At 34.3% G+C, this 25,157-nt stretch overlaps 1 protein-coding gene across 2 annotated transcripts in view; it reads right to left on the reverse strand.

The window, feature by feature from the left end:
- The window catches only part of IL1RL1 (interleukin 1 receptor like 1), a 74,144-nt gene that overhangs the window by 26,592 nt on the left and 22,395 nt on the right, over window positions 1-25,157 (reverse strand). For both annotated transcript variants that reach the window (XM_074192215.1, XM_074192214.1), the window contains exons 2-5: window positions 9,937-16,004; window positions 6,214-6,249; window positions 3,445-3,607; window positions 1,793-2,009 (exon numbers count right to left, since the gene is read on the reverse strand). In XM_074192215.1, the coding sequence (XP_074048316.1) occupies window positions 1,793-2,009; window positions 3,445-3,499 (272 nt within the window). In that variant the 5' untranslated portion in view covers window positions 3,500-3,607; window positions 6,214-6,249; window positions 9,937-16,004. The remainder of the gene's footprint in view (window positions 1-1,792; window positions 2,010-3,444; window positions 3,608-6,213; window positions 6,250-9,936; window positions 16,005-25,157) is intronic.

Consider the following 25,157-nt stretch of genomic DNA (forward strand, 5'->3'; position numbering starts at 1 on the left):
TTATAACAAATATAAAATAAATTAAGAAAACTATCAGGAATTACTAGCTAAGTACTGTTATATTGATAACATATGTAACTAAGTAAATGAAATAAATCTGTATTCAGAGAAATAACTGATAACTAGAAGTATGTATAGATGAATTTAAAGATATACATATTTGTTTCTAATAGTAGACATCTCTAGCATGGGGAGGAGAAGAGAACCAAAGGGGGGAAAGTTTATATGATAATTTTATTATATAGATAGATAGATAGATAGATATGAAATGGGTTGTTTTAGGTTTTTGCAAGGCAAATGGAGCTAAGTGGCTTGCCCAAGGCCACACAGCTAGGTAATTTTTAAGTGTCTGAGACCGGATTTGAACCCAGGTACTCCTGACTCCAGGGCCAATGCTTTATCTACTGCGCCACCTAGCCACCCATATAGATAGAGATAGATATAGATTAGATAGATATAGATATAGATATAGATATAGATATAGATATAGATATAGATATAGATATGATGAATATCAAGTTGTATATAATAGATTTGCAGTTCTATGTGCAATCATCTTTTTTTATCACATTATGTTATGGAAATACTTGTTTTATTTCACAAATTAAAAGTAAATAAAAAAATTTAAACAAAAGAAATAGAATAGTCCCCAAACTAACAAAAGAAAAAAATGAAAATGTAAATACACAAATCTCAAAATACAAAATCTCAAACTGACATTTTGGTCAGCAAGCGACAGTAGATTAGCAAAGAAAATTCTTTTAAATCTTTAAAGCATAAGTAATTCTTTTATTACCTAAAGATAACATTCTATCTACTTTTCTCAAAAACATGCTTATCTTTCTCATATACAGAATAGATAAAAATCAAAATGAAAAAATATAATACAATAGAATATTTCTCATGTTACCTCACTGAACTTAATCTGTTTTAAAGTGTTACTTTGATCATTCCAAATTCAAGTTTACCAGCTTTTTATATTTTTGTCCCTCAGAACTTCCTTATTTTTTCATTCTTATTTATTCCCCAAATTCAAAGTTAAGTTTTTTTCTAAGGTCCCTCAGTAATTGGTAAAGCTAGGTTCTTTTTCTACTAAGCTTCACATACATCATTCAGATTCAGGTAAAAACCATTTATTTCAAGATTTATTGGCAACATCCCTGGAGGTGGTTTTAAATTACAATAATTTTAGGTTCAGAAGGGAATTTAGTTTTAGGTTCAGTTTAATGGAGACAGAAAAGACGAAACTACTTAAAGAAATAGCCAGAAGAAGAATGAGAGAATGCCAGGATTAGAGACTGCTTTAATTTCACCAATTTACCAATTGTTTTTGAGTCTTTTTTTTTCAGTCATGTTGGATTCTACATGACCTCATTTGGGGTTTTCTTGGCAAAGGTCCTGGAGTGGTTTGCCATTTTTTTTCTCCAACTCATTTTATAGATGAGGAAACTGACTGGGTAAAGTGATTTGCCCAGGGTCACACAGTTATATTTGAACTCAAGAAGATGAATCTTACCAGATGAAGAAAGTCCCTATGCCAATGCCAGTCACTACCTTTTCTGCAATTTGCAGTCAGAGTTGTCTCAGGCACTGAGAGAGTAATAGATTTCCATGAGTCTCACAGGCAGGATTTGAACTCCAGTATTTCTGACTGCAAGGCAGAATCTCTATCAATTTATTTCTGCTTTCTTTTATCTGAGAGAATCTTACCAAGACAGAAATCAAAATGACATTCATAAGTTGATTGCCTAAAGGTTGCCTATTTTATTATTTTCCTCTTAGGTCTACATACCTTTTTATAGTGCAATTATATATTCCAGAGTCATTCACTGAAGTTGGTAGAAATTTGAGTTCATTCCCCGAGGAATATATCCTATTTCTTTTTATGGTAGTAATATTTTTATTAGATTTATAGTAAGTCCAATAAACTTGGTATTCAGGTTTAAGTGTTTTTGAGCCAAGACATGGCACAATTAAAGCCTCATTTTCCATTGCATTATAGGTTTTACCTATAAATGAAGAAAACAGATTAAACAAAATCACATATTTAAAAAAAAAGACACTCCACTGTGAATGTTGTTGCTGCTGAATCATTTTGGTCATCTCCAGCTCTTCATGATTTGGGATTTTCTTGGCAAAGATACTCAAGTGGTTTGCAATTTCCTTCTTTAGTTCATTTTACAGATAAGAAAACTGAAGCAAACAGGGTTATGAATTGTCTAGTGTCTTTCAGCTATTAAAGGAGATGAGTCTTGCTGACTCCAGTCATAACAGTCTATCTACTGTGTAATCCTAGCTGCCTCCTCTCCATATAGGTTTTTTTTTTTGTTTTGTTTTTTTAGTTTTTGCAAGGCAATGGGGTTAAGTGGCTTGCCCAAGGCTACACGGCTAGGTAATTATTAAGTGTCTGAGGCCAGATTTGAACTCAGGTACTCCTGACTCCAAGACCAGTGCTCTATCCACCACCACCTAGCTGACCCCTCTCCATATAGTTTTGAAAAATATTTCCTGCTAGAATTTTCATTTACAGCTGAATCAGAAATGAAAATGCAATCCAGTTATGAAAGGATGCTAAAGAATGGCAAGGTAAATAATCATTCAGCTGGTACTGTGTACTGTTACAGTGTAAGGCATAATTATCATAAGCTCTGGAGTCAGAGGACCCAGGTTCAAATTCAGCTTCTGATGCTTTCAATTTGTGTTATTTTGGATGACTTACTTAATTGTCCTAAGCTTCAGAAGCAAATTGGTGTCAGAGAGGACAGTGCACTGGATCTGGAATCAGCATAACCTAAGTACAAATCTAGACTAAGCTATGTTACCTTAGGCAAGTCCTTTAACTCAGTTCCCTCAATTGTTAAAAAGGAATTAAATAATAATAGCACCCACCTCAAAGGATTAGTGAAGATCAAAAGACGTAATATTTGCAAAGTGCTTTAAAAATGGGCATAGAGTAAGCACTTTAATAGATGGTTGCTTTTTTCCTTTCTTCATCTGGAAAATAAAAGTATTGGTCTGGAGGGTCTCTGAGTTTTCTACCAGTTCTAGTGCTGTGATGCCACCATAATTTGTAACTGGATTCACTGGAACATTTCAATGGAAAAGTTGCTTTTCTAAGACTCAAATGATTTTAGAGCTGAAGACATCTAAAAGAGACCTGCTCTCTCTATTATGATGGGGAAAACTGAGGAACAGAAAAGTAAAATGACTGATTTGAGTGACTTGTCCAAAATCACAAATGGCAGTTAGGTCTGGAGTTCACATTCAAATTGGTCTCTTGTCCCAAAGCAACAAGACTGAATGAAAACTATCTAACACAAAAGAATCTTTGCTTTGCCAACTTAGTGCTAGTAAATACTCTAACATAAAGTAAAAAATATCTGAACTTAGTTTTATTTAAGGCCAAATAAAATGTTTTTTTTAAATCAATAGACAGAATCTTACCTTGATTTCCTGCTATGAAGAGAGCTGATAAAGTCAGGAAGTACCAAAACTCCATTTTGTTCAAATTAGTACAATTCAATTAAATAATGAACACTAGAAGAAACTGGTAACATGTGGTGGCAAAGGTCTTCAGCTACCAGATTGCTGGAGTGCACTGCAAGGCCTATAGAACATAGGAAATGATATTTGCACACATGAAAATCATTGAGATGGAGATAATAGTTATCATGTATGAAATTATATTCATATTGAATAATGAATGAATCACTCTATAACTCAATTTTGTGCATTTTTCACTGGTTGTCTCCTATACTTGGAATTTTCTTCCTTCTCATAGTTCTACCTTTTGGCTTCCCTGACTTGTTCATCCAAAGTTGTTTGCATGTGGCCTCCTCCATTAGACTGTGAGCTCCTTTAGAGAAGAGTCTATCTCTTGTCTTTGTAAATTCAAAGCTTATAATAGTGCCTTAGAAATATATTAGATACTTTAAAAATGTATTTTGATTTACCCCAATATTATCTCATCTACCCAGAATTAATTCTATTCTTGCTGGCCCAACAAAGCAACATTTTAGACTTTTCATATCAAAGCTATAGGTTCAAAGCCTGCTTTTGACCTGGACCTGAGCAAATTTCTGTCATTCAGTTTCCTCATTTGGAAAATGAGGGAATTGGACCGAATGAGCTTCAGGTCCTTCCCAGAACTAAATCAATGATCCTTTTATCCCTTGATTCTTCTGACTATGGATGTATTTCAATGACTTAATCCCTTACATTTAGGGTGTTGAAAATGTTGACAAAGTATATATTAAGAAAGAATTAAAACACTTTACAATTTTAAAAGTAATTTATATGCATTATTTCATTTGATCATTACAAAGCCCTTCTGAGGTAGATACTGCAGGGTTTAAAATGTTCATTTTGTAGAATGAAACCAAATTCTAGAGAGTTTAAGTAGTGAATGTCCAATTGTTCATAAGCAGAAAAATTAGGGTTTGAAGCTAGGTTTTCTGACCACAAGTGTTGTAAAGGAAAATATGATAACTCTTCTTGCCCCCATCGAACTTTTATCAAATCTTTCATAGATAAAAAATTTCTCAGAGTCAAGGGGAAATTATTAGAAATTATTCAGACAAATTGTGTATGTATGATTTAAAAATAATTGACAAATATAAGCTATACAGTTTACAAGGAAATTTACATAAATTGCCTTATCAGAGCAAAGCAGGGCAACTCTGGACTGAGAGAGAAATATTTTAATCTTTTTCTTTTTTTCTATATTAGAGACAAATATTACAATTTGGACAAATGTTATAATTCCTTTTTTTCCCCTATACTCTTAGAATCCTTTTCTCTATTAACCTTTCACTTACAGCAAACCTCCTATTAACAAGACCCCCCTCCTAAATTAACACCAAATAGTCACTGTGTTAAAATCTTTAAAATTGTTAATCCTTCTGTATTCTACCTTGTGCTAACAAAGTCTCTGATTCCCAGCAAATCTGTAGTCTCTCGTATCCCTCAAGTTAAGGTAAAATTCCCGAAGCTGGCATATCCAAGCTAAGATAAAACACCCAAACTTGGCACCTCCAGGCTAAGGTAAAACACCTGAACTTGCTGCCTCCAAGTTAAGGTAAAATAATTGAACCTGGTACCTCCAAGCTAAGATAAAAATAACTCAATGTGGTACCTCCAAGTTAAGATACTAAAATTCCTTAAGGCCCCTAGAAAGATAAACTCCCTGGACACATCGTGCACTAAACCACTCTTACTCTCCTCCCTTGCCCTTTCCCCTGCCAAGGTGTATGCAAGGTGTTGGCCACTCCTTGACCCCTCCCCCTGACTCTCTTCCTGCACAGAAGGTGGTTTAGACTTCCTTTAAAAAGATCTGTCCCCTCCTTACTGTACTTCTAGACTCAGACCAACCACTAACAACCGTTCCAACCTTCTCTTCTTTCCCCCTTAAAAGCCTGACTGCCCTGCTTCTGTCCTCAGCTGAATTGCGAATATGCAAGTGTCCTATCTATTTCAAATTTCATGATCTTCTTGAAAAAGAAACTCACTTTCTTTACCTTGCTGCTTCCTTAAAGAACTCTGTAAATTAATTTGAAATTTTTTTGCAATAACCTGTGATTTTAAATTTATGCTCTTTTTAAATTTGTTTTTTTTTATTTCAGGCAATAGGGTTAAGTAACTTGACCAAGGTCACACAGCTAGACAATTAAGTTTCTTACACTGGATTTGAACTCAGGTCCTCAAGACTCTAGGGCCTACACTGCACCACTTAGCTGCCCCATTTATACCCTTTCTTACACTTCTGGATCAGAGAACTTCATAATCTCTTTACTTATAAATGAATCCTGTCAGTGATCTTTGCAAACCCTTCCAGAGTACCTCCCTGCTAAATATTTTGCATTAAGAGCCTCAAAACAACCCTATTACGTGGGTATCCCAGGTATTTTTAGCTTCATTTTATGAATGATAGAACAAAGACTCAGAAAAAGTTGAGTGATTTTCCCATGTTTCTACAGTTAGAAAATGTTAATGCTGGATTTCAAACCCATGTTTTTCTCCTGACTGTAAATCCAATCTTCATTAACCCTCTCCAAGGGACTCATAAATTTCTCTTCCTTCCCCTCTACCATATACACACAAACATATTTCCAAAGTATAAATACAAGTGAAAAGGTTTGGAGCACCCCCATTTTAAGCAAATTGAATCATCCAAACTACTTTGTGTCAAAAATCATTTGTACCTCTTTCACTCACCAAACTTCAGAATAGCTGCTTTTGCTTCTGGTACACCTGTCAAGAAGAAATTTTGTGAGAAAATGTACTCCCCCCTTTAAAATAGTATGAGTGGGAATATGAGAATGTGATATTAGAGGTTCGAATTCAGTAGTAGAAATACATACAGTTTTAAAATACCATAATAGTTCTTGAAAGTTTTCTAATTTTTTCTCTTAAATTGCTGAAATCACTATTCCTCTTAACTAGATTTATATTATATACAGAAAACAATTTTGTACTCACCCAAATTAAGGAACCAAAGTGAATGCACTGATATTAACTAATCCATCTAAGGACAGTTTCCAAATTTTCTGACTCTTACTCTAAGCCATTAGACACCACTTCTCGGGATTTAAATGGGAAACAACTAAATTAAAAACCTCTTCATTCCCATGTCATTTCCATTTACCCGCCTACAAAATTTCCCACTAAAGTTTATTTTAGTCCAAAATCAATGTTGCTCTAGCATGAAGAAAAAACACTGATACACTGTAATTCTTTTTTTATGGATGTTTTATTTTTCCAAATACATGTTATGAAAGTTTTTCAACATTCATCCATATGCTTATGTATATTTCTAAATTACAAAATGTATTTCCTCCCTCTCTCACCACTCCCCTCCCCTCAGCAGTGAACAATCAGGTTAATATTTTACATATACATTTGTGTTAAGCATATTTACAGATTAGTTGTTTTTGGTATGAGGATTAAGAGAAAGAAATACATGAGATTTTTTTTGTGAATGTAGTATTATTTTTTTTTTAGGTTTTTTCCCAAGGCAAATGGGGTTAAGTGGCTTGCCCAAGGCCACACAGCTAGGTAAAATTATTAAGTGTCTGAGACTGGATTTGAACCCAGGTACTCCTGACTCCAGGGCCGGTGCTTTATCCACTACACCACCTAGCTGCCCTGTGAATGTAGTATTCTTGTTTGTTTTGTTTCATTTTGTTTTTTCTTCCTCTGGATGGTGATAGCTTTGTCCACAATTGATCTAATAGGGTTTTCCTAGTTCACTGAACTGCTGAGAGCAGCTGCATCCATCAGGGTTGATCATCTCACAATGTTGTTCTTAATATGTCTATTGTTCTCTTGGTTCACACCATAATTCTTTCCCTTAGAATATAAACACTTAAGATATAATATCAACATCTAGAAATTGTTTTAGTAAATTACAAAAATGTCTCAATTCTTTCTGGTCAGTTGCCTTAAATAATATTTGTTTATCTAGACAATTTACTCTTATTTTGAATTTCTGGATCAAGTTTGAAGAAATTGGTCTGGAGGCCACCCAAAGGACTGGTACAGAATCTTTCCCTTTTCCTGGAATGAAAAGCAAGTATTTCTTTAGGCACACATCCCCTTTGATATATTAAATTCTGTTGCAAACAAAATACAAAAAGAGTTGGATAGATAGGAGATGTTCCTCATGTAAATCATGTGGATGATTGGTTGGTTCTTGTCCTTGATTATCAAAAAAGACCAAAATGATACCACTATGATTGAGACAAATTACTGTATCTACCACGTGTCAGGCACAAATAATCCATGTGAACACTTGGGGTGGGTACTCTAAACTTATGAATATCATGTTTCCTTTGAGCTGCTTCAATTCTATCTTCCTCTTAGAGTGCAACACCCTCACTGCTGAAGACATACCATGCTGGACTGTCCTGTGTTAGTATCTCTCATTCTGTACAATCACTTCTAAAGTTCTTCAATGAGACCTTTAGGGTGTCTCAGTATCATTTCTTCTGATCCCCTTGTGAGCACTTGCCCTGTGTAAGTTCTCCATAGAATAGTCCAGTCCATCATATGCATTCTCTGTAGAAATGTTGGAATACTAGGCAGTTTAGCTCAAGAAAGGACCTCAGTATCTGGTATCTTCTCCTGCCAAGTGATCTTCAGAATCTTCCTAAGAAATTTAGATGGAAGTGATGGCACTGGTAGACTGTCCAGGCATATAACAATGAGTTCAGCAATCAATGCCTCTGTATACCTTCAGTTTGGTACTCAGTCTAATATCTCTTCTCTCCCATACTTTCTTTCAGAGCCTCCCAAATACTGAGCTAACTCTGGCAATATGTGTGTTAACCTCATTGTTAAAGTGTATCTTCTCGGAGAAGATACTGCCAAGGTAAATGAACTTGTCCACAGTACTCAGAACTTCTCTATTTGCTGTAATCAATGGTTCTACATATGGATGGTGTGGTGCTGGCTGATGGAACCCCTGTGTTTTCTTGGTGTTAATTGTTAGAACAAAATTAGCAAAAGTAGCAGAGAATCGGTCCATATTTTGTTGCATCTCAGCTTCAGAAGCTGCACTGAGTGCAAAATTATCTTCAAACAGATCATGCATCAACACTCCCTCCACTTTGGTCTTGACTTGTAGGCTTTTCAAGTTGAAGAATCTTCCATCAGTGCAGTAGCTGTCCTTGAAGCCATGTTCATCCTCAGTGAAGGTGTCATGCTAAAAAACATGGGTGCAAAGTCTTATTTTACCGCATTGGTGACTGGGAAATTCCAAGAGCATCATCCATTATCCAGAACCTGGGTAAGCATGCTGTCATGAAATCGACATACAATACTGAAGAACTTCTTCAAGTAACCAAATTTTGACATAATTTTCCATAAACCCTCACATCTGATGGTATCGAAAGCCTTGGTCAGGTCTACAAATGTTATATACAGATCTCTGTTCTCTTCCTAGCATTTTTCTTGGAGTTGTTGGGCAGCAAGCACCATATTTACTGTTCTTCAGTCCTTTCTGAAGCCACACTCTCAGGGAAGTAACCATCTTCCAGGTGAAGGATCAACCTTTTAAGAAAGACCCAAGTCAATCAATCCCTAGCTGAAGTTCCTATGGAAGAAGAGGTAACTCATAAATGATTCACTGAAATCACTGAATGATTTTATTCAAAGAAGTCAAGGTCAGTCTTCAATAGGTTGAACTCAAATTCCTTTAAACAGAAGAAAGCTTTTTTATAAATTAGGAATATATATGTGTATATACACATATATATTAAGAGTGAACAGATTAGTTATCCCAGCCCTCAGAGAATCCTACAGTTCTCCTGATAAGGTAAATCAGAGTGAATTTCCCCAGACTAGTATGGTGCTCATACATGATATTTGGAATGGGAAGTTTTACATTCAAATACTGTCTTCTGTATTCAAACACTGTCTCCTGCTACTTTCTTTCCACCTGCTTCACTTTGGACCAGTTTCTTTATCTGTAAAATGAAAGGGTTAAACTAGATAATGAAAAAAAACTATTCTAGCTGTCAATCTAAGATCTTCTGATGATCCAAAGCTACCTAAGCAGCAACTCAAATAAGTAGTCAATAAAGGAATGTCTCTGTCAATTGATTCAATTCTACAAACATTTAATTAAGCACCTAATACAATGATCTCTCTCATAGTTTTGTATAGATATGATATGCAAGAGGTAATCTTTGATGTTCCTTTGAAATTTTTTTCTGGGGGTGGCTAGGTGGTGCAGTGGATAAAGCACCGGCCCTGGAGTCAGGGGTACCTGGGTTCAAATCTGGTCTCAGACACTTAATAATTACCTAGCTGTGTGGCCTTGGGCAAGCCACCTTAACCCCATTTGCCTCACAAAAAGCTAAAAAAAAAAAAAAGAAATTTTTTCTGTTGTTATTAAGGAGGTTTTAGGTTTGGGGAGTTTTTTCCCCCCTTGCTTACCAATTGTGTTAAATTCTTTCAGATATCTTTTGATTCAGTGATGTCTTCACAACAATGTCAGCTCCAACTCCAATTTCCTCTACTTGATCCAGTCTGACTACCTTTCCTATCTTTGTTCTTCTCAAGGGGATGTAGTTTTTTGGTGACTGAAATGTAATCTAATTTGTATACAAATAGGCCCTAGATTTCTCTGCCACTCTCTTCTTTCTGTGGAGAATGAAAGATTTAAGTGTCTTCACCAAATCAGTTTTTAAAGTAGAACTGCAGACATTTTAAAAGTAACTTCAAAAGCAGGGATAAAACAAAGAAACAAAATAAAAACCAAAACAGTTTTACACTTTGAAGTTTTGGAGTTTTACGTAGGGTTTAAGTCTTCCTAAAGAAACAATTAACTCATTTCTCCAACTTGGGAAGGAAGAGGATTGCTTGAATCAAAAAACAATCATTTGGAAAAAAATAAAATTTCATTTGACAAAATCATCATGGTTTTCTATCATTGATAGCAGATTATTTTGATTACCTAGGTAAAGTAGAAGCACATGAACCTAAAAAGGAATTAAATTAGATAGTGCTATTATTATTTAAGTAAGAAATCAAAATGAGATCATTTTATTTGGCACAATGAAAAACTGCCTGAAAGTTGAATCTCTGATCATGAGAAAAACAAAATTTTGCAATGAATTTGAGATACATAGGAAAAGTATACTAATTTTCAAAGGAGAAATTCAGTGAAGTTCAAGGAAAGTAATTCTCAAGATGGTTTGATTTGTGATTTTGAACACAGAGGTAGAGAATAGAGTAAGTAGCAGTTTTGGGGGGAAAAGTGGAATATTGAATCAAAATATAATGTGAACTAAAAATTTGTAATTCAGAAAATCTATTCTGTATTGATCAGTCAGAAGAGAGAGAATTAAAATAAAAATTTTGTTTTGACATTGGTATGAAATTTAAGTGGCCCAGTGGATAGAGCACCAGCCCTGGAGTCAGGGGCACCTGAGTTCAAATTCGACCTCAGAAGCTTAATAATTGCCTAGCTGTGTGACCTAGGGAAAGTCACTTAACCCCAATGCCTTAAGTAAATAACAAAAATTTTAAAAATAAGATATCTTTAAAAAAGACAATGCAAATTTTAAAAGGGTGTTCTTCAAAGTAGAAAAATAAAGTTAAGTGGAATTCACTTTTACTTTCTCAATGACAGAAATATAAAATTAGATATTTTTTTGCCCAAATAGGGTAAAAACTTCATTTATGTCAATTGTCATAATCTTCCATTGTGGACCAAAAGAAATGCCTAGGAGTTAGGACAGTATTGCAGAAAATTTGAGGAAATTTTTCATTTCCACAATTTTAAATTTAAATCAATCAAACCAAATTGAAGCTATCACCTATGAGTTCTGACAAATTAGGATAAATTAGGATTTAATTTTGGCATTGGACTTTATTTGTCATCTTATTAAGTTTATCCAACTTCTCCTAACAAATTAATGAAACAGCACAATTAGAATTGAGGTCACCATATATTAGATCTGATTCATAAATGATCCTAATACCGGATACAGAAAAGGAAATAAAGGACATGAAAAGAAACACCAAATCTAGACCTAAACATATGGTTTCAGAGATTCTGAGACCCCAGACCTCCTTCACTACAGGTAAAATAGAAAATTAAAGGTCTCAGATTGGCCTAGGAAATGTATTGAATTACTGTTATCCTGGGTTCAAATGAAGTAATAATTGGAATGGAATAAAAATTTTTACATTAATGTCAAAATAAAAAAATAATTGCTTAATTATTATGAGAAGATTCTACATATTGCCAGTAGTATTTCCCATCCTAAAAATGACTCCATAGTATAGAATCAAGGAAAGAGATAAAAAAAAATGTCACTGCTATCTTTAAGTTCTTAGAACAAGTATAAAATTATTCTAGGATAGGGAGATATGAGCTTTGGCTGTCATTGAGAATTTAAGTACAAGATACACTTACTGGGAAGTCTTAGGAGATCAGATTTGTGATTTGTTACATTATCTATTGTATTATCTAATAGATAATATAAAGTAATATTAACATGTATTTGATTAATAAAGGTTGATTGCTAAGTGTTGAGAAGTATATCTAATTAATGCCCCAAGCTATACATCCTAGACCTAATTCACTTGACATCAAATTTCAGTGCCATAAAAAAGAAACATAATAAATAAGCATGAACATCAATTTGGAAGTAAAAGGAACTACTTGATACTTAGGAGGGCAGGCCATTTACAGACAGATGTTAGCATTCAGACTCCAGGATTTTGAGTAACAGAAAATCAAAAACAAAGGAAAAATAATAATAGGAGACAACTGGGCACAAAAGTTAAACTTTTCTTGGTTCACAGAAATTGACACCAAACAACTCTCCCAACTGGACAAAATAACTACCAAAAATTTTTTTTGAGTTTTTCTTTCAGCAATATCCCAGCGCTCCCAAACCTCAGTTTTAAGAAATACTTTTTCCTAAGAAGAAAGTACATGTAGTTTGGTCACAAAGAATGCAGACCAATGTCCTTATGCTGTTATTTTGGTTTATCATGAGACTACCACTTTTGACTTCCTTCCATTTCAGGACTTTGACCATTCTCCACTTGCTAAACTTCTTTTAATGGATTATTGAATTCCCCAACTCCTGACCTTTCTTTGACCCTTTGTCTTGAGCCTAACTTAATTTCCAATTGTCAATACATCTTTTACTCTATTGCTTCCTCTCCATCTTGGTGCCTATCTACTACTCTACTTCCTTTCCCTTCCTGTCTCTATTACACTGAACAATTCAAACAATTAAGACTTTCCTGATCTGCCCAGTGGCAAGGGTCTACCTTCCCTAACTACATAAATACACAGATATGTATATGTAAGATGTATGTGTATGCTAATATAGACATGTGCTGCCTTCTCCTATGGAATATAATCTCCTTGAGAGGAAAGATTTTTTCTCTTTTTCACGAGTGTATGTAATGTTTAGCATACAGAAGATATGTAGCAACAGCACTTGTTGATTATTTGATTGATTTTTGCAAGGGAAAAGAGAAGATAAGATGCTATGGTAGATTAACTCAAAGTTCATATGAAAGAAAATATCACAGGGCAATCTTGAGTTAAAGTTCCCCAGGCCTAGATTTTTGTTTAGATTCTTGACATCTGAACACTATCCAAAAGATCATAGTAAGTTTCAGTGCATTTGGAACAAGGGTAATATAGTTATTCTATAATGCTGGCTCAATCAGGAATCAGACTCTTGGTGGTTCCAACAATATTCATTACTAACAAGTTAACTAAGCAACTTCTCTTTTTCCCATTACTTGATTGCCACCTCACCCTCAAAAACACCATAAAGAGGAAATTACAAACAGGTGAATCCTACAGTATTTCTTTTTCCTCAGCTCAAAAATCAGTATAATTTAATTCAACACACTTTGCTAAGAAAAGTCACAAAAGGGAATGATGAAATGAAAAGAATTTTGTACTTGTAATTCCATTTCAAGGTCCTGGTTTTTGAAGAGTTACTTTGTCTTTTGACTTCTCCTGAACTTTAATTCTCACTTACTCGATACTTCCTTTCCTGAAACTCTCAGAAATCTCACTCTATTGAATTTAATTTGAATAAAAGAGACAATCTGGTCTCATGGTCTCCCTTAGAACTAGGAAAACCTAAATTTGAGTCCTACCTATTTCATATTGTGTGGGATAAAAATCCACTTAGAAATAGAGAGACCCTTCTGAGCAAAAAAGGAAAAAAAGTTTATTTTGGCTATTCTCAAGAAAAGGGCACACTCCAAGTCTCACAAAGGTAGTGAAGATCAAGGAGCTGCCCTGAATTGACAATCAAGCAAGTTTTTATGGCCTAATTCAATTCCTTCCTCCTCCCCATCATCCCTCTTTGTCAACTCATTGGTTCTTCTTCAGAGTTACATTCTATTTGTGAAAATCTTCTCCAGCAACAAAGAAAAGAATGAAAGGTTTTCATAAAATATTACTTCACCATCCAGATGGTGAGAATAATCTTCAGGATTATAATTATTTTATTGAAGCAATGTAACTTGTCTTGGAATGCAAGGTCTAGGAACAGTCTATCATCAAACAAGAGGAGTCTTATGAGATTCTTTGGAATGCAAGGTTTTTCTCATGGGAAAAAGTCTAGTAGTCAGTAAAAGTAGTCTTATCAAAAGTTAGGAGAGTGAGCCACCTATCTGGAATATCAAGAGGCTTTCTTCTAGAAATAGTTTAAAAACAATAATTTGTTCTTTCTTTAATGTTTCTTAACCCTGAGAGGACGTCAATAGGAATATTAACCCTGAAATGTTTTATTGGGAATATTCCATTCAATATTGTGATAGTAGATTCTTATGAGAGTCACCTAATCTCTTAGTGTTCCCAGACAATTCTATGGCACTATAAATTGAATAACATTTTCTTATGAGAGAATGCCTTATAACAATGAATTCATAGTTGTAAATCATAACAACTGAAAAAACCGTTTGTATTTACTATATATTCAAATATTTGTATACATATCTATTCCCCTTATAAACTATAAGAGGGAATGATCTCATTTTTATCTTTATAGTATCTGAGCACCTAGAAGAATACCTTGCATATAGTTGGCATTGATCAAATTCTAATTGAATTGTATTTTTAAAAATACCTGCTATTGAATATTAATAATGTTCTCCAGTCTTTGAGTCAACATAGTTATTGGAGTTCCTGAAATTTTTAAAGTCATTCCAATGAAATTGTAATAGAGCAAATATTGGACAAAGAAATATGTTCTATAATTAATGTGTTCCTTCTTTGATGACCACATCAAATAATTAACCCTTCTTGACCTGGTCTTATATTAACATTGACCCCCATCCCATTGCCAAGCTGTCAAGATGAGGTCAGTGAACTTTTAGTAATGTACTTTGCACCTCCCTGGCAAAGTCTCTAGGGTAAATCCCTGCCCCCAGGCACAAGACAAGTCCCTGTCAACAAAACAGTGAATCCTTGCCCTACTCTGAAAGGATGAAATATTTGAGTTACAGCCCCTCAACTACATGTTCTTAAGAACCCATCTTTGATCTTTGAGCTAGACCTCTCATCTACAAATCCCGAATTACCTCATCTCTGTTCTCTGAGTTATTGCACGCATCAACATATAACTAATTATCTCAAATTCCTGCTCCTTTAAAAGTTTAACTACTATTCAATTCATTTGCTTGTCTTCCTTTGGGAGGCCAATCAGCTCTTGGGGAGCATGATTCTCTCAGATAACCCCTCATGCCCTTACATCCTTATTTATTTTTTATTCCCTTGTGGTGGTTGCTGCTACTAATCCCCTATTCTCTCTCTCTTAACTTCTGCTAACCACAGAAATACTTAAATAAACTTTTTTTTGTTCCTAAATTCTTCTGGGTCAGAAATGATCTTTTAAGTGAATTCTTTCATATTCAATCAATTGAACTCCTGAAACTTTTTGTTGTCTATATTTTTCTAGCAACACAATCATAAAAATTCAAGAAATTCAGAGTGGTATCTGATCTACTCAATATACTTCTCAAAATGCTTATTTAAATCAATGTCAAAACATCAAGACTGCTAGTCAGAATACTCGTTTAACTCCTGTATTTTAAAGCATCTACTTTATACCCATCTAGAGAGATACAGATTATTTTCCCTGACAGAATACTAGCAATTTACGGAATAAACAAAATTTTCTTGGAGCAATTAATTTCATCAGTTATAAAACTTCATTTCAAAGTAGCAAAATTCTAATGGATTCCCCAAAAAACATTTATTCCCAGGTTAGACAAATCCATTTCATCCAACAGGATGCCATGCCAAACATTAAATATCCTAAGATTTTAAAATAATTGTGTATTAGAATTTTTTCATAAATGAAAGTTTCAAATAGAATTCAGATATGTTAACCCTTCTAAGAATGATAAACAACTTCTCAGGACCTTTCTTGTCAAGCATTGTACTTACCTTCTTATAAATGCAAGTGAGATATCAAACAGTCCAAGGTATTTACAATCCTCTAATACCTGTTCTGAAGGAAGAAGAAAAAAGTTCTCAAATTTTAATTTTTGATTATTAGAGTACAGCTGATCAGTTATTGGTAATACAATTAATGTAACAGCTTAAACCTGCTCAGTCTATCAATGCTAAGTCAAGACTTTCTAATATGTGCTTCTTTAAATTTTCATTTTCTCCTAAAATAATTGGGGATGAACCATCCAGTCTTTTCTTTTCCATTCTTGGTGACTCATTCTCTCTTAGACGTTCAAAAATCAATCATGTGATCTTCAGAGTGGATATAATTTACTCTATCACAATTAAGCCAGATTTTTCTTATCTTGCATTTACAAATTATTTAATGGTGATCTCAAGTGTCTGAGGCTAGATTTGAGCTTCCATCCTCCTAACTTTAAGGCCAGTGCTCTATCCACTGTGCTACCCAGATTGCCTCAGCTGGATGACACAGTGGACAGAGCACTGGCCTTGGAGTCAGGAGGGCAGGAGTTCAAATCTGACCTCAGACACATGGCACTTAATATTTGTATGAACTTGGGCAAGTCACTTAACCCTGATGGTCTCACATTCAGAGCAATTTCCAATCAATCAATCTGATTCATATCTGGTCACTAGACCCAGATGATTCTGGAGGAGAAAGTGAGGCTGGTGACTTAGCACAGCACCCTCTCACTCAAATCCAATACATGTACTTGTCATGGCATCATCTTCCTGAAGTCATGGTATTCTTCAAGAATGAAGGACAAACATCATCATCATCAATGGTGATCTCTATTGAAATATAAATCTTTTTTCTTGGATATGTTTCAGCAAAAGAATATTCCTTCCCAAGACCACATCTGGGATTCTATATTTTGACTTTTAGCTTTCTATCTTCTACTACTTAGAGAAAATATCAGAAAAATTCCACTAATTTAAATGTTCAAGGGCATGTCCTCAGTTAGATATACTTAGGAAAGTCTTTATATCTCATCTTGATCAAAATTGTTCCTAACTGCCAAATGTGCCATATTGCAGCTGACCATCTGTTTCCAACTCTAATGAACAACTTAAGTCATGAGCCAGGAAGCTCTTACCAGTTGAGCTGATAATATACAGTAAAATAAAACAAAACAAAACAAAACAAAAAAGGAATATTGACCTATGAGTCAGAAGACTTGAATTCATTTCCTGACCTTGCCACTAACTAGTTAGGTTGACATCAGCAAATTGCTTAACCTCTATGGTTCTCATTGTTCTTTTCTATTAGGCTTAGAGGTTGGGCTACAGCTCTGAAATTTTCATTCTAAATCAAAACAGAGTCAGATTTTCATGCTGTGATTCTTTGAGCATGATAGACAGTGAAACATTTCTCCTTCCTGCTATAGCCATACTCTGTTTCTCATATAAATACTATATCTTCTATCAGTTTGCCTTAGCATTAACCATTGCCCATATCTGGAAAGCATACTTACACCATTCTTGGAAGGACATCTTTTTCTGATTCACATCCTCTCCACCTCAACTGATAATGTATTCCCTCCAAACTATTTTTATATTTAAATTGTTGAGACATATTTGTATTAAATTTATATTTATGTTGTGCTTATTTTTAATGTGTATTTGCTTCCTCTCCCATGAGAATAAAAATTCTTCCATTAAAATATAAATTCCTTGAGAGCAGATTCTTTCATTCTTTGTTGTTATTGTTCAGTAATTTCTAACTCTTCATGACCATTTTTGATATTTTCTTGGCAAAGACACTGGAACAGTTTGCATTTCCTTTTCCACATCATTTTATAGATGAGGAAATGAGGTAAACATGGTTAAGCGATTTGCTCATGGTCACACAAGGAATAAGTGCTTGAGTCCAGATTTGAACTCAGGAGGATGTCACCTTGCCTTCAGGCCTGGTGCTCTCCCCATAGCACCCTCTAGCATTGTACTTGCCTTCCTAGTGCTTAGCCCAGAGCTTGGCAAAGAGTAGGTGCTTTCTAAATACTTGTTCTTTGATTGAAGTCACATTGTTTAAACTTGACTAATCAAATTTAAGAGGAAGGATTACTCCATTCCCCAGCTGATATACTTAAAGGATATAATCATAGAGAATACAGTGTTCATGTGTTTAAAAAAAATCTAGTAATCTTTTTTATGATTTGTGATCATTTTATCTTATTGTATAAGAAGCAGCAATGACATTGGCTGGGGTGAATGTTAAGCAAAACTCTGAAAATTTGGACTCTTAACTAGTATTAGATCTGAGGGCATTTTAACAGTTCAAAAATGTAGATAGTTCCGTAGTATTTCAGAGGTTTTGAGGAGGTCAAGTGAGATAATGTATACTAAATGCTTTGCAAAACTTAAGAAGCAATGAAAATATTATAAATAATGAAAAATATTATGTCTACAATTGATGTAAGAAGACATTTAGCAGAGTGGAGAAATTCTAATTCTCACATTAGCTATATTACTTCAACCAATCCAATTTCTCTCTGGGCTTTTGCAATCCAAACTTTGTCAAATTGGAATTTCAAATTGAAATTGCCAAGTTACTTTTGACTCAAGGTGTCCTCCTCTGATTAGAAAAGGGACTTTTTCAATAGGACAAGTCAGCTTTGACTCAAAAAGATCCTGCACTATTCATAAGAGAAATCTACCTCCTCCAGTGAACATGACTCATTGAACTCTGTTTCTTTGACTGGATACAAGCAGGAAAATCATAACATATTATGTCCTGCATTCCAAACAACTAAATAGTAGCCGTCAGGTCTTAAGTTTGATATTGGCACAGAGCCATGAGGTGAAGCTCTTACCACTATGATGAGATATTTTTTAACTGTCAAAGATAAATCAATTGAAAAAAATAGTCCTCACCCTAAAGGAGTTTAAGGAGCTTTACTAGATAAGGGTAGGATGACAAGATATTTCCACTAAGAAGATCTGGAGTAATTTGGTCAAGAGAGAGAGATAAAGATAAAAGTGTTCCCTTTCTGAGTATAGGAAGAATGCTTCCAGTTTAACTGGATCAGAGAAGACTGTATCCAAATGGTGGTATTTTAGGAAGAATTTGATGGAAAAGGATTCTGGAAATTCTGAATCTTGCAAGAAAACCCAAGTGTCTTCCTCAAAGAAGTGAAGAGATATTACAAAATGATTTGTAAGAGTTCCTTCCAGTTCTAAATCTGATTTTTTTGATCCTGTGAACAATTGTCTGCATCTAGAATTACATAGTTTTGAGCTTAGCCCTAATTTGTTTAATGAATGTGTTTATTTTACCTAACATAATAGTGTATGCAGAAGAATTGTTTGAGGAAGGGTCTTGCAAGATTTGAAAGCTCTCTTACTCAGGAGGGAAAGAAAAGGTCATAAATTTTAATGCACAGGTTACTGCAAAAAGTTACAAATTAATTCACAGAGTTCTTTAGGGAAGCAGCAAGGTAAAGAGAGTGAGTTTTTAAGAAGATAGTAAAGTATGAGCAAAGAAAAACAGTTACAAGCTGGGTTGGTAAGAACATCAAGGAGAGTAGGAAGGGAGAAATGGGGAGGGGAGAAAAAACAGCTACCAGCAGTAGGCTGGCCCCCAGCTGATTGGCTCAGACCTGCTGAGTTCTGCAGTTTGGAGAGTATGTGTGCGTGTTAGGGGCAGAACTGGGCGGTATCAGGGACCCATAGGAATAGTTTAATGCTTGAAGTTGGGTTGCTACACATGCCTGGAGGGGAGCTGAGTTTTAGATTAACCATAAATTCTTAAATTAAAGTTAAGACTTTATTGCATCTTAGCTGAAGATATCAGTTTGACTAGGAGTTAGGGTTTTTATTAACACAAGATAGTTGTGTTTATTACTCAAGGTAATTGTGATGTATAACTAGGAGGGTCTGATGAGATAACTTGGAGATACTAGTTTAAATAGAATTACATAGCAGACTAGTCTAGAGTCAATAGAGGGAAGGTTTAACAGATTCAAAAGATTGTTTTAAGAGTGTCTATTTGGTAGGTACATTCCTTGCTTAAAGGGGTTTGCTTATAAGAAAAGTATAATAACAATACAGCTAAAGAAAAGGATTATAACATTTGTCTCAATACAAAAAAAGGAAAAAAAACTGCAACATTTCTCTACTTCAACAGAATATATAAAATTCAAAGTAACATGTCCTTTCACGTATCCTTTCTATTCTTTCTTCTGGATAGCACGTGTGTCAATTTTTCTTCTATGCTCATTCTACTATTTTTTAAAAAAGTTTCCCCTATCTAGCACACCAACAAGAATTTTTGCATAATAATATTACAGTGTTTTATCAATCATCCAGTCTTACAGTGTGGTATCTTGGCACTAGGAAACTTTTCTGTTAGAGAATGATTATACTCAATGCCAAATTCAAAAGATTAGAGCATTTTTTGTAGTTTACAAAGAACATTTACATAAATTCTCATTTAATCTTTATGGCAGTTCTTTGAGGGATGCAGGGCAGAATTATTCCCATTTGATGACTCAGGAAACTGAGGCTGAGGACTGCTTATAAGTGAAAGTCAGGTCTCCTGCTCCTAACCTCAGTTTCTAGGTTCACAACCCCTTCATGGCACCAAACAAGTTAGAATTTTATCCTGTCAGAGACATGTGAATAAAAGAACCTCTGCACTTTTTCACATCTGTCCTTATATCTAATGATGTGAAAAAACTCATTTACATATGACTTCAAATAATGCAAATGATTTTTATAAGTGGTTTTACTTAATTAATGTTTGTCCTTCATTTTCAAAGAAGACCACAATATTAGGGAGGTGATACCATGACAAGCATATGAATTGGATTTGAGCGAGTGGCTGCTGTGCTAAGTCACCAGTCTCACTTTCTCCTCCAGAGCCATTTGAATCCAGTGACCAGATATGAATCAGGATGACTGGAGATGACCCTGGATGTGAGGTAATCAGGTTTTTTTTTTTTTGGTAAGGCAATGGGGTTGAGTGACTTGCCCAAGGTCACACAGTTAGGTAATTATTATTAAGTGTTTGAGAGCAGATTTGAACTCAGGTCCTCCTGACTCCAGGGCTAGTGCTCTATCCACTGCACTACCCAGCTGCCCCAAGGTATTCAGGTTTAAGTGACTTGCCCAAGATCACACAGCTAGTAAGAAATGTCTGAGGCCAGAGCTGAACTACCATCCTCCTGACTCCAAGGTCAGTGCTCTATCCACTACCACCTAGCTGCCCAGGTAGTTTTATGTTAGTCATAAGGACAACTGTTGTATTAAAAATTAGGGGTGGCTAGGTGGCGTAGTGGATAAAGCACCGGCCTTGGAGTCAGGAGGACCTGGGTTCAAATCTGGCCTCAGACACTTAATAATTACCTAGCTGTGTGGCCTTGGGCAAGCCACTTAACCCCATTTGCCTTGCAAAAACCTAAAAGAAATTAATTTAACTTATACATTGTTCACTAATATTTTAGCATGGTAGAATTTGCACATTAATGGGAAACTTAAATTGCTAAGAAGTTAAAATAAATTCCTTTCTAGTATAAACTAGTGGAGATTACCTTTGACTGTATTTACATTCTTATCTCATTTATTCAGGTCTTGAATGCTATCTAGTAAATTATAGATGTCTCCTTATTCATATGAATGTCTCCTTACTCATATGTTCAACCTGATTATAGCTACCAAAATGGTATAGCCATACTTTAGACTTCTTCATCATTAGAACTACTTCATGTACAAGATTGTAGCCATCATCTTATAACCATCATAACAATAATTATAATTATTTACTAGTAATCAATCAATTTAAAATTTGCTAATGTTATTTCATCATAATTATATTGTTAGCATTATTATATATTAATATTATATAATATTTGTATCATGCATTATTAATAATATTGATTATTTAATTAATTGTTTAATAATATTAATTAAATATTACTATCATGATTATTATAGGATTGCTATACAGAAGTGAGTACCCTATTATATTTAAGTATCATGGATTTAAAGTAGTAATTTGGCATTTTTTTCATGACTTTCTCTAGAAATACTTGGAAGTCTGGGAATGAGAAGAAAAAATGTAAATGGTGACAGTGAAATAGGATTCATCATCATCAGTAATGATGATGAAATTGTTATTAACAATGACAAAGCTCCCTCTAACAATGCAGATCAGCACCTGCTCTGCATTATTGAAAATTGATTGAGGTCCCTAACCTTCAGTGTTTATACTTCCTCATTTTCCATTCTCTTTTCAATCCTCAGAAATCTGGTTCCTATCCCTATGACTACCTAAAAACTCATCCATCAAAAGTCAACTCCCACTTCTAGTAATCTCTGAAAGAAAAGAAGGAAGCAAAGGAGGAAGAGAGGGAGGGAGGGAGGGAAATAGGTTTAGAATACTGTCCCATTAAAATACTGTGTATACTCTCTGAGTATCAGCCTAGTAAGAACAGACACTAAGAAGTGAATAAAGATGAATTATTTGGAGTAGGTATCTAATGAAACAAAGAAAAATGCAAAATGGCTCTTAATTTTGTTTCTACAGTGATGGTAGCAGAGTGGCGGGAAAAAGGCAAATGATACTAAGAATCACAACATTTTAGGCCATCTATAAACATTAGATTAACTGTTGATCTCTAAATGTGAAATCCCCAATCAATGATTAATAAGTATATATACTAATGAGAAACTGAATTATATTAATTATAACTATATCTCAATGTAACATCTGCATTGTCAATGCTGCCATGGAAATGAGAGATTTGAGCAATTACTAGGTCACAATGTATAAGCTGATGATGTGTTTTGGAGTGCTGGAAATGTGTTTTTTAAGACTTCTGGGAAAAAAGAAACCAGAAGCCCATAATAAAGTACCATTTTGATTCTCTATTAATGGGAGGAAGGTGGGAAAGACCAAGTGAAGTACCTAATCACTGGGTGCTGGTTCCACTCCACCACCAGCACCACCACTTGCTCTATAAGTCAATAAGCTTCAATTAAACAAAGATATCGAGAACTTAGGAGAAGGCTTTTCCCTGAACCCTGGGCTGAGAATGGTGAGCATGTTCATGAGAGAGAACTATAAATTTTCTAATCCCCAACTTGACTATAAAAAAATCAATTGACTCAGGGTGGCTAGGTGGCACAGTGGATAAAGCACCGACCCTGGAGTCAGGAGTACCTGGGTTCAAATCCGGTCTCAGACACTTAATAGTTACCTAGCTGTGTGGCCTTAGGTAAGCCACTTAATCGCATTTTCCTTGCAAAAACCTAAAAAAAAAAAAATCAATTGACTCAAAGTTTCTTATTTCTAGTATTTAATAAAGGCTTTATCCTCCCTTCTTAGAGACCTGGCTCAGGGAAAAAAAACTGATTCAATTTAATACAACCAGCCTCGTTAAGTACAAGCTTCCTATCTAAATGACCTCTCTTCCCCAATTGCTAACTGTACTTTTATTGTGGTAATTTGTTTTCTCACTCTTTATTAAATGAAAGACATTCTAGCAGCTGCTAAATCCTTCTTCATGTGATTAATGCTGGAGTGATTAAAAATTTGGGTAAAGATTTGGATTTTTCTCTTTTTTTAACATTTTTATTTAAAGTTTTAAGTTTACCTTAGATGGTAATCCCACCTGGTTAAAATGTTTTATTCTCATTATAAATTGCTAAAATCTCCTTGCTAATATTTTATATAAAATTTTTGCATCAATATTCATTAGGGAAATTGATCTATAATTTTCTTTCTCTGTTTTGGCTCTTCCTGGTTTGGGTATCAGCACTATATTTGAGTCATAAAAATATTTGGGACTCCTTTTTAGCTTATTTTTAAAAATAGTTTATATAGTATTGGAATCATGCTTTAAATGTGTGGTAGAAATCATTTATGAATCCATCTGGTCCTGGGGAGTTTTTTTAGGGAAGTTCATTGATGGCTTGTTCAATTTCTTTTTCTAAAATTGGGTTATTTAAGTATTTTATTTCTTCTGTTAATCTGCTAATTTATAGTTTTGTTGATAGTCATTCATTCCATTTAGATTGTCCAATTTATTGTCATATAATTGAGCAAAATATCTCCTAACAATTCTCTTAATTTCATCTTCATTGGTGGTGAATTCACCCTCTAATTTTTAATACTTATAATTTGTTTTTTCTTTTCCTTTTTTAAAATCAAATTAACCAATGGTTTATCTATTTTTATTGGTTTTCTCATAAAACCAACTTCTAGCTTATTATTTCAATGTTTTATTTCAATTTTATTAGTTTCTCCTTTGATTTTCATAATTTTCATTTTGATGTACAATTGGGGATTTTTTTCTAGTTTATTTTAGTTGCATGGCCAATTTATTGATCTGCTTTTCCTCTATTTTATCTTTTATTTTTTGGTGATTGCAAGACAATGGGGTTAAGTGACTTGACCAAGGTCACAGAGCTAGGTAATTATTAAGTGTCTGAAACTGAATTTGAACTCAGATCCTCCTGATTCCAGGGGTAGTGCTCTATCTACTGCACCACCTTTCTGCCCCAAATACTGCTTTGCCTGCAACCCCTAAATTTTAGTATGTTATCATTTTCTTTAATGAATTAGTGTCTCTACGATTTGCTCTTTGATCCAAATATTTTTAGGATTATATTATGTAAGGTTTAGGATTATATAATATATAATTCCAGTTATTTTTAATCTCTCTTTCCATTGTCAATTTTGAATGCAATTTTTATTGCATTACAATTAGAAAAGGATTCATTTACTATTTCTGCTTTTCTGCATTTGGTTGTGAGATTTTTCGGAATTTTATCCACCTTCTTAATTTCTTTCTTATTTATTTTTTGGTTAGGTTTATCTACCTCTGAGAGGGTAAAGTTGAGATCCCCCACTAGTATAATTTTATTACACTTCCTCCTATAGTTCATTTAACATCTTCAGAAATTTAGATGCTATTACATTTGGTGTACATACATTTAATATTGATATGAGTACCTTTCAGCAAAATTTTGTTCTTCTTTATCTTTTTTAATTAGATCTGTTTTTTTGCTTTGTCTGAAATCATGACTATTACTCCTGTTTACTTTGCTTCAACTAAAGCATAATGGATTTAGTTCCATTACCTTACCTTTATCCTGTATGTGTCTCTTTGCTTCAAATGTATTTCTTGTAAGCAACATATTTTAGTATTCTGATTTTTTAATTCATTCTATCAACTTCCACTTTATG

The sequence above is a fragment of the Macrotis lagotis genome, chromosome 6 (assembly GCF_037893015.1).
Source record: "Macrotis lagotis isolate mMagLag1 chromosome 6, bilby.v1.9.chrom.fasta, whole genome shotgun sequence".
Classification (NCBI taxonomy): domain Eukaryota; kingdom Metazoa; phylum Chordata; class Mammalia; order Peramelemorphia; family Peramelidae; genus Macrotis; species Macrotis lagotis.